At 49.2% G+C, this 13,655-nt stretch overlaps 1 protein-coding gene across 7 annotated transcripts in view; it reads right to left on the bottom strand.

Moving 5' to 3' along the window:
* The window catches only part of IL34 (interleukin 34), a 70,370-nt gene that overhangs the window by 3,202 nt on the left and 53,513 nt on the right, over nt 1–13,655 (bottom strand). For 5 of the 7 annotated variants that reach the window (XM_028162839.2, XM_007198248.3, XM_057534894.1 and 2 more), the window contains 4 exons: nt 7,544–7,955; nt 2,059–2,192; nt 1,149–1,226; nt 700–861 (listed from right to left, as the gene is read on the bottom strand). In XM_028162839.2, coding sequence (XP_028018640.1) covers nt 700–861; nt 1,149–1,226; nt 2,059–2,192; nt 7,544–7,571 — 402 coding nt within the window. In that variant the 5' untranslated portion in view covers nt 7,572–7,955. The remainder of the gene's footprint in view (nt 1–699; nt 862–1,148; nt 1,227–2,058; nt 2,193–7,543; nt 7,956–13,655) is intronic. The other 2 variants (XM_057534896.1, XM_057534897.1) reach the window with 2 other exon arrangements.

Below are 13,655 nucleotides of genomic sequence, written 5' to 3'. Positions count from 1 at the left end.
AGCTCACAGTTGGCTTCCTGTTGGCTGTTCTTGCTGGGCAGCAGGTGGGGCCCCGGGGCAGTTGTGTACCAGGGTCCTAAGGAGGGCTGGGGGTGGGGGCAGTAGGGCAAGGCGGGGGTGTGGGGAGGGGTCCCATGGCACATGGCCTGCAAGGACACACACCGACCCTGTCACCTTACTCTCTAGGCTTTTTGGAAGACGTATCCCCCAGGCCTCCAATCAACACTGCTCAACAGGCAGCGATCGGGAACCTCTATTATTATTATTAATTAAGGTACGTTTATGTTAGGGTTCACTCTTTCTGTGGTACTTTCAATGGGCTTTGACAGATGCAATTATACCCACCGTTACAGCATCATACAGAAGAGTTTCATTGCCCTCAACCCTCCTGTGCTCCACCCATTTATCCCTCCCCCTTTCCCTCTTTTCTTAGATGTGGAAATAAAGTGAGAGGGATCAATGACTCGCCCAGGGTTGCAGAGCATAAGAACAGGGTCTCAGGTGCATCTCTTGCCCCCCAAGCCCAGGCCACCACCCTGCCCCCACCCCCCATTTCTCCCACACTCTCCAGGACATGCCAGAACTTTCCATGCCTTTATCTTCTCCCTTGATAGTTTTTGGCCACACACACACACACACACACACACACACACACACACACGCATCCGCCCTGGCCACCTGCACCTTTGCACAGCTCACCGGGAGGCCTTGTTTGACATCCAGCAGCAGCGTATGTACCTCCTCCAGGTACTTCCAGGATGGATGGCCCTCGAGCAGCACCTCCTGCACCCACTCAGTAGCACTGAGACTCACCAAGACCCACAGATACCGCAGCTCCTGTTGGCTCACCCGGGCCCTCTGCTGCAGGGACAGGAGAAATTATTGAAACCCCAGACAGGAGCCTCTGGGCCTGCCCCCCACAGCTCTGACCGCCCCCCAGATTTGCCCTGCACAGGGGGCAGACCACGGGCATCCACTGTGGATGGGGTGGGAGGGGCACCTGGGGCCTGAGCCAAGGGCAGGCTTGCTTGAGGGGCCAGGAAAGACCCCTGGCAACAGGATCTGCCCAGACCAATGTGCCTCCAGGCGGGGCCCACAGGATGTCCCAGGAGGCAGGGGCCTCCCCATTCCAGAGGAGGGATTCTCACCAGCCTGGTGACGTTGGCCATTCGGAGTACCCCCTCATAAGGGACACTGACCCTGTAGTTGATGGGGAAGTAGTGTTTCTGGGGAGATACAAGAACAAAGGATGAGATCAGAGTCAGAAATGGCTCAGACTCCCCCAACCTCCGAGAAGAATTTGATGCAGGAGAAGAGGACCCAGGACCGGCCCTTGATGGCAGCGGTGGTCCTCTACAGAAAACATGTGCTTGGCTCCCAGTTGGGATAAAGACAGCTCTTTCCTCTGGGACACAGGGAAGGTGAAACAAAACAAAACGTGTTAAGGCATAAGTCTCGAGCCAAAATGTAGGATGAGAGGCTTACTACTCCTAGAGAATCATATCCTTTAGGAGGGGTGAGGAAAATGACTTTAAAAGATTGCTCTAAAACTTATCATGGTGATGGTTTCATGACTTTGCGAATACACTAAAAGCCACAGAAATGTACACTTGAACAGGTGAGGTGTGTGGTATGTGAATTATATCTCAAAAAAGCTGTTAAAAAAAAAAAAAAGACCTACAGAGCCACATGCCACGTGGTCCACCCTATAAAAAGAATCAAACATTCTAATTTCTAGGTCCTTATCTCCCCTGCTAAATAGTGTCTGGGGTTCCCCCATGGTTTCCTGGAATCCATTCCTGAGTCACTGGGTGAGTGCCACGTGGAGGTGGGATCAAAGGTCAGATCAGATAGGAGGGTTGGAGGCCCCGGGGAAGGATGGCAGGAGCGGGGACAGGACGTGCAGACCAGGCACATGGGTGTGTGTGAGGGAGAAGGGAGCCATGGCAGGCACAGGCCTGACACAAGTCCAAGGAGAGGGACTGAATTTCCAGGTCCTTACGTCGCATGAGCCACAGGGCTTTGGAAGAGGGACACAACGAGTGCCGACGTGGTTACCATGTACTGAAGGCGGTTCCGGTACTGCAGCTTGTCCCGCAGAAAGCCAGTGATGGCACACTCCTCGCTCCGGGTTAAGGGCCACACCTCCAAACCCTCGTTCCCCAAGGCCATGCCCAGGAGGATCCCGAGATCTGTGGACCGCACACAACAAGAACACGTGAGCCACCTGCGCGGCTCCCACACCGCCCGGGTATGCAGAGCTGTGCTCACGACCTCCCTTTTCCCAGTCACAAGTCCTCTCGGAAGGGCCGGGGTGGGGGGCGCAGCGTCCCAAGGAGGCCTTCCCAGCGCCAGGAATACTCTCCCTGCGGTCCGGGCTCCAGGACAGCAATGCAGACAAGCAGGAACCGTCCAGCCCAGCCACCTCCCACCCAAGGCTGGCAAAGCCCCCCAGGAGCCACGCCCTGGGATTGGTCTCCAGCCTCCTTCCCACTCCTGCCCCAGGGGGCAGGCACAGCCTCCCTTCCATGGTAACCCCTGCCCCTATCTAGAGCCTCTGAGTTCTCAAAGCCTTTCGCTGCATTTTCCATCCAGAGACTCTGGAGCTGTGGATTCTAGGTCCAGCTCTACAAATGACTCTTGGGTGACCCACTCCATTGTCCTCCCTGCTCTATCTGACCTTGACATGCCTCTTAATTAGAGGTACCAGCAGGTTTGTAGCGGCCCTTCCAGTTTGGTCTTTCCGGGATGCTGAGCGAACCTCACTCAGGTTGTTTCTCTTCCCCGCTAACAAACGATCCAAACATTACCAGCCTTCACCACTGCAGGTCACTGTGACTTTAAAAACAGTGTGATTTCTGTGTAACTGAACAGACTTACAAAAATTATCTGAGAGAATTTGCAACAAACATGAACAAGGGTTAAGTTGATGGGAGCAGAAAGAACAAAATATAGATGGGCAAGAGACGTATCTGAAACTCAACCTCGCTAATAAATTCACGTCAAAACAATCGATACATGTTTCACCTACCAAATGGAAAGACTTTTTTGTTGTTGTTACTGTTGTTTTATTTTATTTTAATGACACTTGCTGCTGGCAAAATAGTGAGGCAGATGCTCTCATCCTGGAAGGCAATTTGGCAATTTTTGTTATTAGTGGACTTAATAATGCCCACACACTTCAACCCACTAAGCTTTAAAATTGTCCACACCCTTTGACCCATTAAACTCATTTCTAGGAATAAACGTGAAGGAAAACAAAAGAGAGACATAACCGAAAGATTTGTGACAAAGACTTTCCTTTGCAGTATTATTTTGTAATAGTGAACATCTGTAAGTGGCCTAGATGTTCAATAATAACGAATGTAGCCAATAAAAATCACATTGCCAAAGAATACTTATGATATGCTTATATGATAAGAAAAATACTTTTGATATGCTTAGCAAAGTTTTAAAAAGCATGATTCAATACACCGTATCTGGGTATAAAGCATGACTTGAATTTTGTTAATTATGTATATGTGTGTGTATAGAAAATGCAGTGGAAAGAAATGCACCAAATCTCTATGGGAGATTTTTATGTTCTTCTTTATATTTTTTAGGATATATTTTACATTCTATAATTAGTATGTATTATTGTTAATAGTCAAAAGCAGTAATTTTTTTTCCTTTTCTCCCTCTTCCTTCCTTCCTCCCTTCCGTCCTCGTTCTTCTCTCTCTTTCTCTCTTTCTTCCTTTTTTCCCCCAAAATAGCCAGGCAGGCTGAGTCACCTCTTTGATTCGCCCCTGGTTGTGAGCAGCAACTACTGACCGGACTTTCTGCACTCACTTCCCCGGCACTTAGGGAGACTTTTGTTCTTAAACCCTCACCGGCCTGGGCCTGCCGACACTCACTTTCCCACCCCCTTCTCAGTGCTGCTGCCATGCCTGTGCCCCTGCTGGGCCAGAAGCTCAGGCTTACTCAAGCCTATGCCCCTTATGGCCTGCAGCCCACCAGCCCTTCCCCTCATAGAAGTCTGATACCACATTTTTTGCAAACTTGCAAATTTGCAATCCATTTTGTACTTCCTCTGTCTCTCTCTTCCCATGTTCTCAACCCAATATTTGGACAAGGGAACAGATAAACCAGTGTTTCTGCTTGCTTTCTCCCTTGTCTCTACGTCATTAACACTCTCAGCTTGGCACCCCTGCTGGTCAGGATCATTCCTGCCTCAGGGTTTAGGCTCACACATTGCCCCTGCCCTGGGTATCCTCTCACATGGCAGACCCCTTCCAAGGTCTCACCAAGACTCCTTCCCTCCCCAGAGGCTCCCCTGCCTACGCCAGCCACCAACCCGTCTCTAGCACCAACCCTTGTCTCTAGCACCATCTGTCCAATTCACTCATTGTCTTTTTTTTTTTTTGGCTGCTTTGGGTCTTCATTGCTGTGTGCGGGCTTTCTCTAGTTGCAGCAAGTGGGGGCTACTCTTCATTGTGGTGCGCGGGCTTCTCATTGCAGTGGCTTCTCTTGTTGCGGAGCATGGGCTCTAGGCGTGTGGGCTTCAGTAGCTGCAGCACACAGGCTCAGTAGTTGCGGCACGCAGGCCCTAGAGCGTGCAGGTTTCAGTAGTTGTGGCACGTGGGCTCAGTAGTTGTGGCTCGCGGACTCTAGAGCTCAGGCTCAGCAGTTGTGGCGCACGGGCTTAGTTGCTCCGCGGCATGTGGGATCTTCCGGGACCAGGGCTCGAACCTGTGTCCCCTGAATTGGCAGGTGGATTCTTAACCACTGCGCCACTAGGGAAGCCCCTCACTCACTGTCTTGACCAGACAACGCAGCTCCCAGTGTGTGAATGCACAGCGCTGTGAACCACAGTGAGGACGTGTTACTCAGCACTTTGGGGTTCACGTCAAGCAGGGAACCGGGAGCAGGCATCTGGGTCTCCTGTAGAAGCTGGTAAAGGCCCACCCAGGGTATCTGATTGAGCAGGTATGAGGTAGTGGAGCGGGGAGGCAGAGAATCTGCATTTCTAACAAGTCCTGAAGTAAAACTGATGCTGCTGGTCTGGGGACCGCACTTGACAGAAAGTGACAGTTTACAAATTGGTGTCCTTAGGGCCACATTCTGGTTCACAGAGATTTCACATAAAAATCCAAATTTCCATCTTTTCTTTAAAAATCAGTATCCCTGTCCACACTGAGCCTTCTTTCCAGTGTGGCAGTCACCCTGTGGCTGCCCACTCCACCCCCAAGTCCTAACCCACCTGCCCTCATCTGAGTCCCAGTCTGGAGCCTTTGGGGGCCTGGCCACTAGCCTCGTAGCAGAGACTCACAGAGCCTCCATGCTTCCCAGCCTAGCACACACGGGTTGCCCCAGAAACTCTGTCCACAGATGATCTGCCTTCTCCCAAACTTAGACCTCCTCCAAGTGTGCAGCCCAACTACCATTCCCAGTTTTAAGCTCCCTTCCTGTTGCCTCCACTCTGAAAAACAGGCCAGCAAACAGGTAACTAGGCAGAGCCAGCACAGCTGTAGCCTCACGTACCCTCTGCATTCTGAAAGCCCCACAGCTAGTGCAACCCTGGTCAGGAGGTCCGCCGTGCCCCCCTATCTCCACAGTTAAGAGGCCTGCAAGACAGAAGAGGAGACTGAAGAAAGAGTAATGTCCTGTGTGCAGTGACAAATGGGGCTTGTCCACCACCCCCACATCTGTGCCTGTGTGTGTAAATACCCCCAAATTTACGTTCACCAAGAACCTCAGATGCAACCTTATTTGGAGATAGGGTCTTTGCAAATGTTATTAAGAATCTCCAGATGAAATCCTCTTGAATGTAGGGTGGGCCCTAAATTCAATGACTGGTGCCCTTATAAGAGGAAAGGACACAGAGACACATGTAAGGAAAGACCATTCACATGGGCTTCACAGGTGAAGGCAGATTGGAGTGATGCAGCCACAAGCCAAGGAATGCCAGAAGCCACCAGAAGCTGGAAGAGGCAAGAAGGATCCTCCCCTAGAGCCTTCAGAGGGAGCATAACCTTGACAACCTGTTTTCAGACTTCTGACCTCCAAAGCTGTGACAGAATACATTACTGCTGTTTTAAGCCAAGATTGTGGCAATTTGTTACGGCAGCCACTCCTTTTCCAGCACCCCAGCCCCTCTCTGAGCCCCTGATCCTCATCCCTCCCTCCCCCTCACCCCATAGCCAGTCCTTGCCAATCCTGCGCTCTGCCTTCATGAGCTCTGTCCCCTCTGCCAGGCCCCTTCATTCTCACTTCCATCTCCAGAAGGAACCCTCATCACCTCATCACATCCTGCCCAGGAGGCTGTGACAGCAACCCCCAAAAGCACGGCCAGATTGACCTCCCGAAAGCAGAGTAACTCTCAATTTCAGCTCCCACGCCCAGGTCACAGACCTTCCAGGGCTCCCTGTTATCTCATGAATTAGCCACTCTTCACCCTGGCTTTCAAGGCCTCAGCCACCTGAGCCCAAACCAGCTTTCCAGCCTGGCCTCTCACGCGCTCACTGCTGAGCCTTTGCTCACGCTGCCCCCTCTCCCTGGAAGGAACACCGTCCTCACCTCCCCACGTCTACATGTGTGAACCCCACCCACCTCTGAGACCATTTCAAGCGGCACCTTGCCGTGCTGTTTCTCCTGCTCCCCCTGCTCCTCATGACTTGGAAGATTCCAGAACACTGGCTCTGGGTCCTTCCACCTGTTCTGAACATCCGGACCCTTTGCAGTACCCTCCACAAGGGCAAGGGTGGACCCATCTCCTCTGTGAATCCCTCACAGGATCAGACCCCAGACCTCATGCAAGTGGCACACAGTTCCTAGCACCTAACTCCATGCCAGGTGTTAGAGAGAGACGCACGAGACAGCCCAGGTCCTTGTTGCCATGGCAGTGTCTCTCCAGTGGGCATGTGGGGGGCACCAGAAAAAAATTTGTTGAATTTAAGTCAATTAAACTGAATCTTGGAGTCTGAAGGGAACTTGGTCTGGCCTCCCACCAGCAGGCAGGCCTGAGAGACTTGTCAATTCTTTTTCTTTTCTGTCCTCATTTCAACTATTTTTCTTTTCCCCAACGACACTGTTCTCTTTCTGCCTTTTGATTTAGCTCTTTATGGAGGGAAAGGCAGAGGGAACAAGCTGCACTACTCCCATGTGTCTCGGGGCCCAGGCAATTTCACAAGCCCCCACCCCTGGCTGGTCATGCCCAGGGAGGCCAGAAATCATCTCTCTGCCACCTCCATCCCCACCGTACTCCCCGGCACCAATGAGTCTGAGCAGGTGAGACGCTGCCTCCTACCCCCAGTGCCTGTCCTGTCCCTGTGACCCACTGACTGTGCCCACCCAGCCTAAGGCTCATACCCACCATGCCCGTCTGAGCTGCAGTCAGCTGGAGACAGGGCAGACGGCGTGGGAGTCCCCAAGGGTGCCTGCCATTAAGCTGGGAAGCATCTCAACTTCTCACCAGGAAGAATGCCCTGGTTGCCATGGTTACGAAGCCTGGCTCTGGGCCAAGCTCTCCCTGGGCAGTCCCCACAGAACCCCCCCAGTACTCACAGCGCAGCCAGGCGAATCCCCGGGGCATGGTGGTGCGCTGGGTCTCCCAGAGAGCAGAGGTGGTGTCCCCAGCAATGTGTCTATCCACAGAGGCCTGAGTGGGGCCTACATGGCCTCGGGTCAGCAAAGGTGGCCCAAAGTCGAGGAAGGACTAGCCACGGAGGAGTGGCCCAGCAGGAGGCGGCAGGTGCTCCTGGGCAGGGCTCACCCTTATCTGCCTGGCAGTGCAGAGGGCAGCCGGGGGGCGGTGGCTGTGAGTCCCATGGCAGCCAAGACCTGGCCTGAAACGGCTGCCTCGGGGTCTTCCTTCCAAGCAGGAGGAGAGAGTCCCCAGCAGGCCCCTCGGAATCTGAGGCTGGGTTGTGCTTTCTCTGATTTCTCTGTCTGCAGCTGCTCAGTGTGAAATCTGGCTCTGGAAAGAGAAAGGAGGAGAGAAACTGATTATGTAAGAGTGGTGCTGCCACTCAGCCATCAGCCACAGGCGCGCAGAGCCTACTGTGCAGGCTGCACCCTCCGCTGGCCGGGACCACCAGGGAAGGCCAGAGGCGCACAGCCCTGCCCTGGCTGCTGGCTACTCGGGGACACAGCAATGACAGAACCGACGAAGGGCAGCCCCAGCCCAGGAGTAAGTTAAAATGACACCAGCTGACAGCCTGGGGCCAAAACAAAAGCAGGACCACGGAATGAATGAGCTGTGTGGGTTAAATCGAGGGAGCTTCCTGAAGGCGGCAGGTCACAGGTAAAGTACAAGAACGGCTTGGACTGTGGGGAGGTTAAAAAAAGCCCAGAATCGGGCTCAGCACCCCTCCATGCCCCAGAGAACACTCTCCTAGCCACCTCCTCACTCAGAAATCTCCCGGAAAGGCTCCCACCATGCACCCTAGACCACCAGACCGGGACGGAGAAGCTGAGAAAGTGAGAACTGGGGTCATGGTCACCTTCATGCCACACCACAGAGCCCTAATCCTGGGTGCCATCTGTGGTCCCACCCATGCACTGAAATGGGGGAGATGTGCGGAAGCCAGGAAGGCACAAAGTGGGAGCTACCTAATGGCACAGAAGCCAAAGCCTTCTCTCAGGGGGAGGGGCACAGAGGAAATCACCTAAAAGAATGGGGGTGTCTGTCTGTCTGTCTCTCTCTGGTGGGGAAGAGGGAGGGGGAGGAGTTTGAGAATTGCCTCTCCCACCCCACCCCCACTTTACCCAGGGGTTTGGAACAGCCCTTTGGAAGCTCATGCAGAGAAAAGTTAGACAAGTAAAAGTTGGAATATTATTCTACATAATTCAATTGCAAATAGCATTTTCAAAGTCACAGTAGCAAGTAAAAAGTGAAAGTTAATTTAACAGAAGCATGACTTAAGGATCCTGGAAGGACAAGGGCCTGGGGAGGGTGCACATGAGTGGTGAGGGAAGCGGGTGACGAGGAGCTACACGTTCCTTGGTAGGAAGTCAACAGATAGTGCCTCAAATGAATGAGCAACATGAGCGTATATATAACTGAATCAATTTGCTGTACACCTGGAAGTAACACAACATTGTAAATCAACTATACTTCAATTAAAAAAATTTAAAAAAAGTTATGGAAGTGGGTGCGTGTGAAGAATTAGGGCCACTTTTGCAACCAATCTATTACACCTACACAGAGCATTCTTCTCCCCAAAGTGGCCAGGCCTGACCTGAGGCCCAGGGGACAGAGCACTAGACCACCTGCTCCAGCTTGACAGCTTCCCTGTAAGCAGGGCAGGGCCACGAGGGTCTCAGAGACATTCCATGCCACCTCCACATCCAGAGATGAGGAAACAGGCCTGGGGGGAGGGAGCTGTCCCAAGGCCTCATGCCCAACCCCATCGTCCTCCTGTGAATCAAGCCCCTCTGCCCTTTGAGAATGTGGGGAGGGACATTCTAGCAACTAGCAGCCCTGTAGAGTGAGTCACAGACGCTCAATTTAAGGAGGAGGTGGATGAAAAATAGGGCTGAGTTGAGGCCACAGAAATAAGAGGATAAACAAAAGCATAAATAGGAATGATTTTTTTCTGGTTAATTCCATTAACCCAGGGTCTATATTTCTGAATAACATTTCATCCACCACCTCTGCTCAGTGGAAAGAGGATTCTAGACCTGGGGCACATGAATAACACAGGACCCACTCTTGGCCACATCTGAGTAGTAAGTCTCATTCAGAGAGGTGGGCTGAGTCAGACCCTGACTGGCTCCCTCGGCTCCCATATCCCATTCAATGCAAGTCCAATCTGCAAAGGAGGCTCTATTTCTACCTCCCTTTAATCTGGGCTTGGCCCTGTGACTTGCTCTGACCAGTGGGATGTGCCTGTGCCTTTGGCTTGTCCTCTCTTGCTGCTGGGAGGGCTTCATGTCATGTACACAATTCCAGGCTAGCTTCCTATAGGAGGCCTCAGGCATTTGAGTGAGAACATCCTAAACTAATCCATCTGGCTTCTGTCAAGTCAGCCCAGAATCCCAGCCACCCCACAGAATCATGAGAAATAATCAGTGTTTGTTTATTTTAAACCACTAAGCTTTGGGGGTAGTTTGTTACACAACAAAAACTAACTGATATAGCCTGAAAGTGCATCATCTCTGCAAATGCTCTGTAAAAAGCCAGGTCAGTTCTAACCCAAAGCACCTTCTGGGAGTGGTTCTGGTGGCTTCTCTCCTCTGAATGAAGCTCAGGAAGACTTGGGGGCAAAGGTGTGCTTTCATTGCCCTAGGGCCCAGCTCAGCATCTTCTATTGGAAGATGAACTTTCTGGAATTCAATACTAATCAAGACTTTTTTTCCCCTCTGACACATTTGATTTATGTTTTGAAACTTTATTATAGCATTGTTAAACAAACCCAAATAAGGTAGAATAGTAAAATGGATCCTCATATAGCCATTATTCAGCTTCAAAAATTATCAATATTCTGTCACTCCTGTTTCACCCATCCTCCGTTTTTTTCCCTAAAGTATTTTTTCCCCCTTTTTTTCCCCTTTAAATTTATTTATTTATTTATTTTTGGGTGTGTTGGGTCTTCGTTTCTGTGCGAGGGCTTTCTCCAGTTGTGGCAAGCAGGGGCCACTCCTCATCGCGGTGCGTGGGCCTCCCACCGCCGCGGCCCCTCTTGTTGCGGAGCACAGGCTCCAGACATGCAGGCTCAGTAGTTGTGGCTCACGGGCCCAGCCGCTCCGCGGCATGTGGGACCTTCCCAGACCAGGGCCCAAACCTGTGTCCCCTGCATTGGCAGGCAGACCCCCAACCACGGCGCCACCAGGGAAGCCCTCCCTAAAGTATTTTAAAGCAAATCCCAGACAGGCCATTTTACCAGTATGTAAGGATTCTTTAAAAAATATAATCGCATTACTACTATTGTACATTTCCAAATCAATAATCCCTTATATCATCTAATACAGAATCCATGTTCAAATAAACCCACACATATAAACCCACACAACTAATTCACTACAAAGGTACAAAGAACATACAATGGCGAAAGGATAGTCTCTTCAATAAATAGAGTTGGGAAAACTGGACATCCACATGCCAAAAAATTAAACTACACCACTACCCCACACCATACACAAAAATCAACTCAAAATGGATCAGAGACTTTAATGTAAAACCTGAAACCATAAAACTGCTAGAAGAAAACATAGGCAGTATACTCTTGGGCGTCAGTATTAACAATATCTTTCTAGATATGTCTCCTCAGGCAAAGGAAACAAAAGCAAAAATAAACAAATGGGACTCTATCAAACTAAAAAGCTTCTGCACAGCAAGGGAAACCACCAACAAAACAAAGACAACCTACCAAATGGGAAAAGATATTTGTAAATCATATGTCCAATAAGGGGTTAATATTCATAACAGATAAAGAACTCATACAATTCAACAACAGCAAAAAACAAACAACCTGACTAAAAAATGGGCAGAGGGGCTGAATAGACATTTTTCCAAAGAAGACATACGGATAGCCAACAGGCACATGGAAAGATGTTCAACATCACTAATAATTAGGGAAATACAAATCAAAACCACAGTAAGATCCTACCTCACATCTGATAGAACTGGTATCATCAAATAGGCAAGAAATAACAAGTGTTGGTGAGTATGTGGAGAAAAGGGAGCCCTCATTCAATGTTAGTGGAACTATAAACTGGTAAAGCCAGAGTTTTACCAGTACAGAGTTTTCTCAAAATATTAAGAATAGGACTACCATATGACCTAAGTATTTCACTTCTGGGGTTTTTTGTTTGTTTGTTTGTTTGTTTTGGCCACGCCATGTGGCTGTGGGATCTTAGTTCCCCGACCAGGGATTGAACCTGGGCCCACGGCAGTGAAAGCACAGAGTCCTAACCACTGGACCGCCGGGGAATTCCCAACACTTCTGGGTATTTTTTTTTTAATATAATTTTTTTTTTCTTTCTTCCTTCCTTCCTTTGTTTCTTTTTTGGCTGCGTTGGGTCTTAATTGCTGGCTTGCGGGCTTTCTCTAGTTGCAGCCAGCGGGGGCTACTCTTCGTTGCGGTGCACGGGCTTCTCATTGCAGTGGCTTCTCTTGTTGCAGAGCACGGGCTCTAGGCGTGCGGGCTTCAGTAGCTGTGGCACGCAGGCTCAGTAGTTGTGGCCCGTGGTCTCTACAGCACAGGCTCAGTAGTTGTGGTGCACGGTCTTAGTTGCTCCATGGCATGTGGGATCTTCCCGGACCAGGGCTTGAACCTGTGTCCCCTGCATTGGCAGGCAGATTCTTAACCCCTGTGCCACCAGGGAACTCCCCCCAACATTTCTAGGTATTTATCCAAAGAATATGAAAATACTAATTTGAAAAGAAATATGCACCCCTATGCTCATCATAGCATTATTTTAAATAGCCAAGATATGGAAACAACCTAAGTGCCAAAAAATGGATGAATAAAGAAGATGTGGCATATATTATATATACAATGGAATACTACTCAGTCATTAAAAAGATGAAATCTTGCCATCTGTGACAACACTGATGCACCTTGAGGGTATCATGCTAAGTGAAATAAGTCAGAGAAATACAATACCATATGATTTTGCTCACATGGAATATAAAAAACAAACGAACAAACCAAACCAAACAAAAACAAACATGTAGATACAGAGAACAGAGTAGTGGCTACCAGAGCGGAAGGGTGAGAAGGGCAAAATGGATAACATATGTTGTAACTATATGGTTGGCAACTGTATGGTGATGGATGGAAACTAAATTTTTGGTGGTCAGCAGGCTGTAGTGTATACAGAAGTAGAAATATAATGCTGCATACATGAAACGTAATATTATACATCAATGTTACATCAATAAAAAATAAATTAAAAAAAAGAATCCACGTTCAATTTTCCCTGGTTGTTTAAAAAATGTCTTTTTTTAAGTTGCTTTGTTTGAATTAAGAGCCCAGTAAGTTGGTCCACTGATTGATGGGTCTCTATGCCTTTTTTCCTCTCTTTTTAAAAAAAATTTTAAGGGACTTCCCTGGCGGTCCAGTGGTTAAGACTTCGCCTTCCAACGCAGGGGATGGGGGTTCGATCCTTGGTCGGGGAGCTAAGAACCCACATGCCTTGTGGCCAAAGAACCAAAGCGTAAAACAGAAGCAATATTGTAATAAATTCAATAAAGACTTTAAAAATGGTCCACATCAAAAAAAAAAAAAAAACCTAAAAAAATCAATTAATTAATTAATTAAGATATAACTCACATGTCATAAAGTTTGCCATTCTGAAGGGCACAATTCAGTGGAGATTTTTAGTATATTCACAAAGTTGTGCAACAATTACCATAATCTAATTCCAGAACATTCTCACCAACCTAAAAATAAACTCTGTAGTCATCAGCAATCACTGTTTATTTCCTCTTCCCCCTAGCCCCTGGCAACCACTAATCTGCTTTCTATCTCTATGGATTTGCATATTCTGGACCTTTCATGTAAATAGAATCTTTAATATGTGATCCTTTATGACCAGCTTCTGTCACTTGGCATAATATTTTCAGGGTTCATTCATCATGTAAACTGAATGTTTGTGCCTCTGCCAAATTCCTATGTTGAAGCTCTAACCCCCAATATGATGGTATTTGGAAATGGGGTCTTTGTGAGGT

Source organism: Balaenoptera acutorostrata, chromosome 19 (assembly GCF_949987535.1).
Source record: "Balaenoptera acutorostrata chromosome 19, mBalAcu1.1, whole genome shotgun sequence".
NCBI classification, from domain to species: Eukaryota; Metazoa; Chordata; class Mammalia; order Artiodactyla; family Balaenopteridae; genus Balaenoptera; species Balaenoptera acutorostrata.
This window is presented reverse-complemented; position numbering and strand designations above follow the sequence as displayed.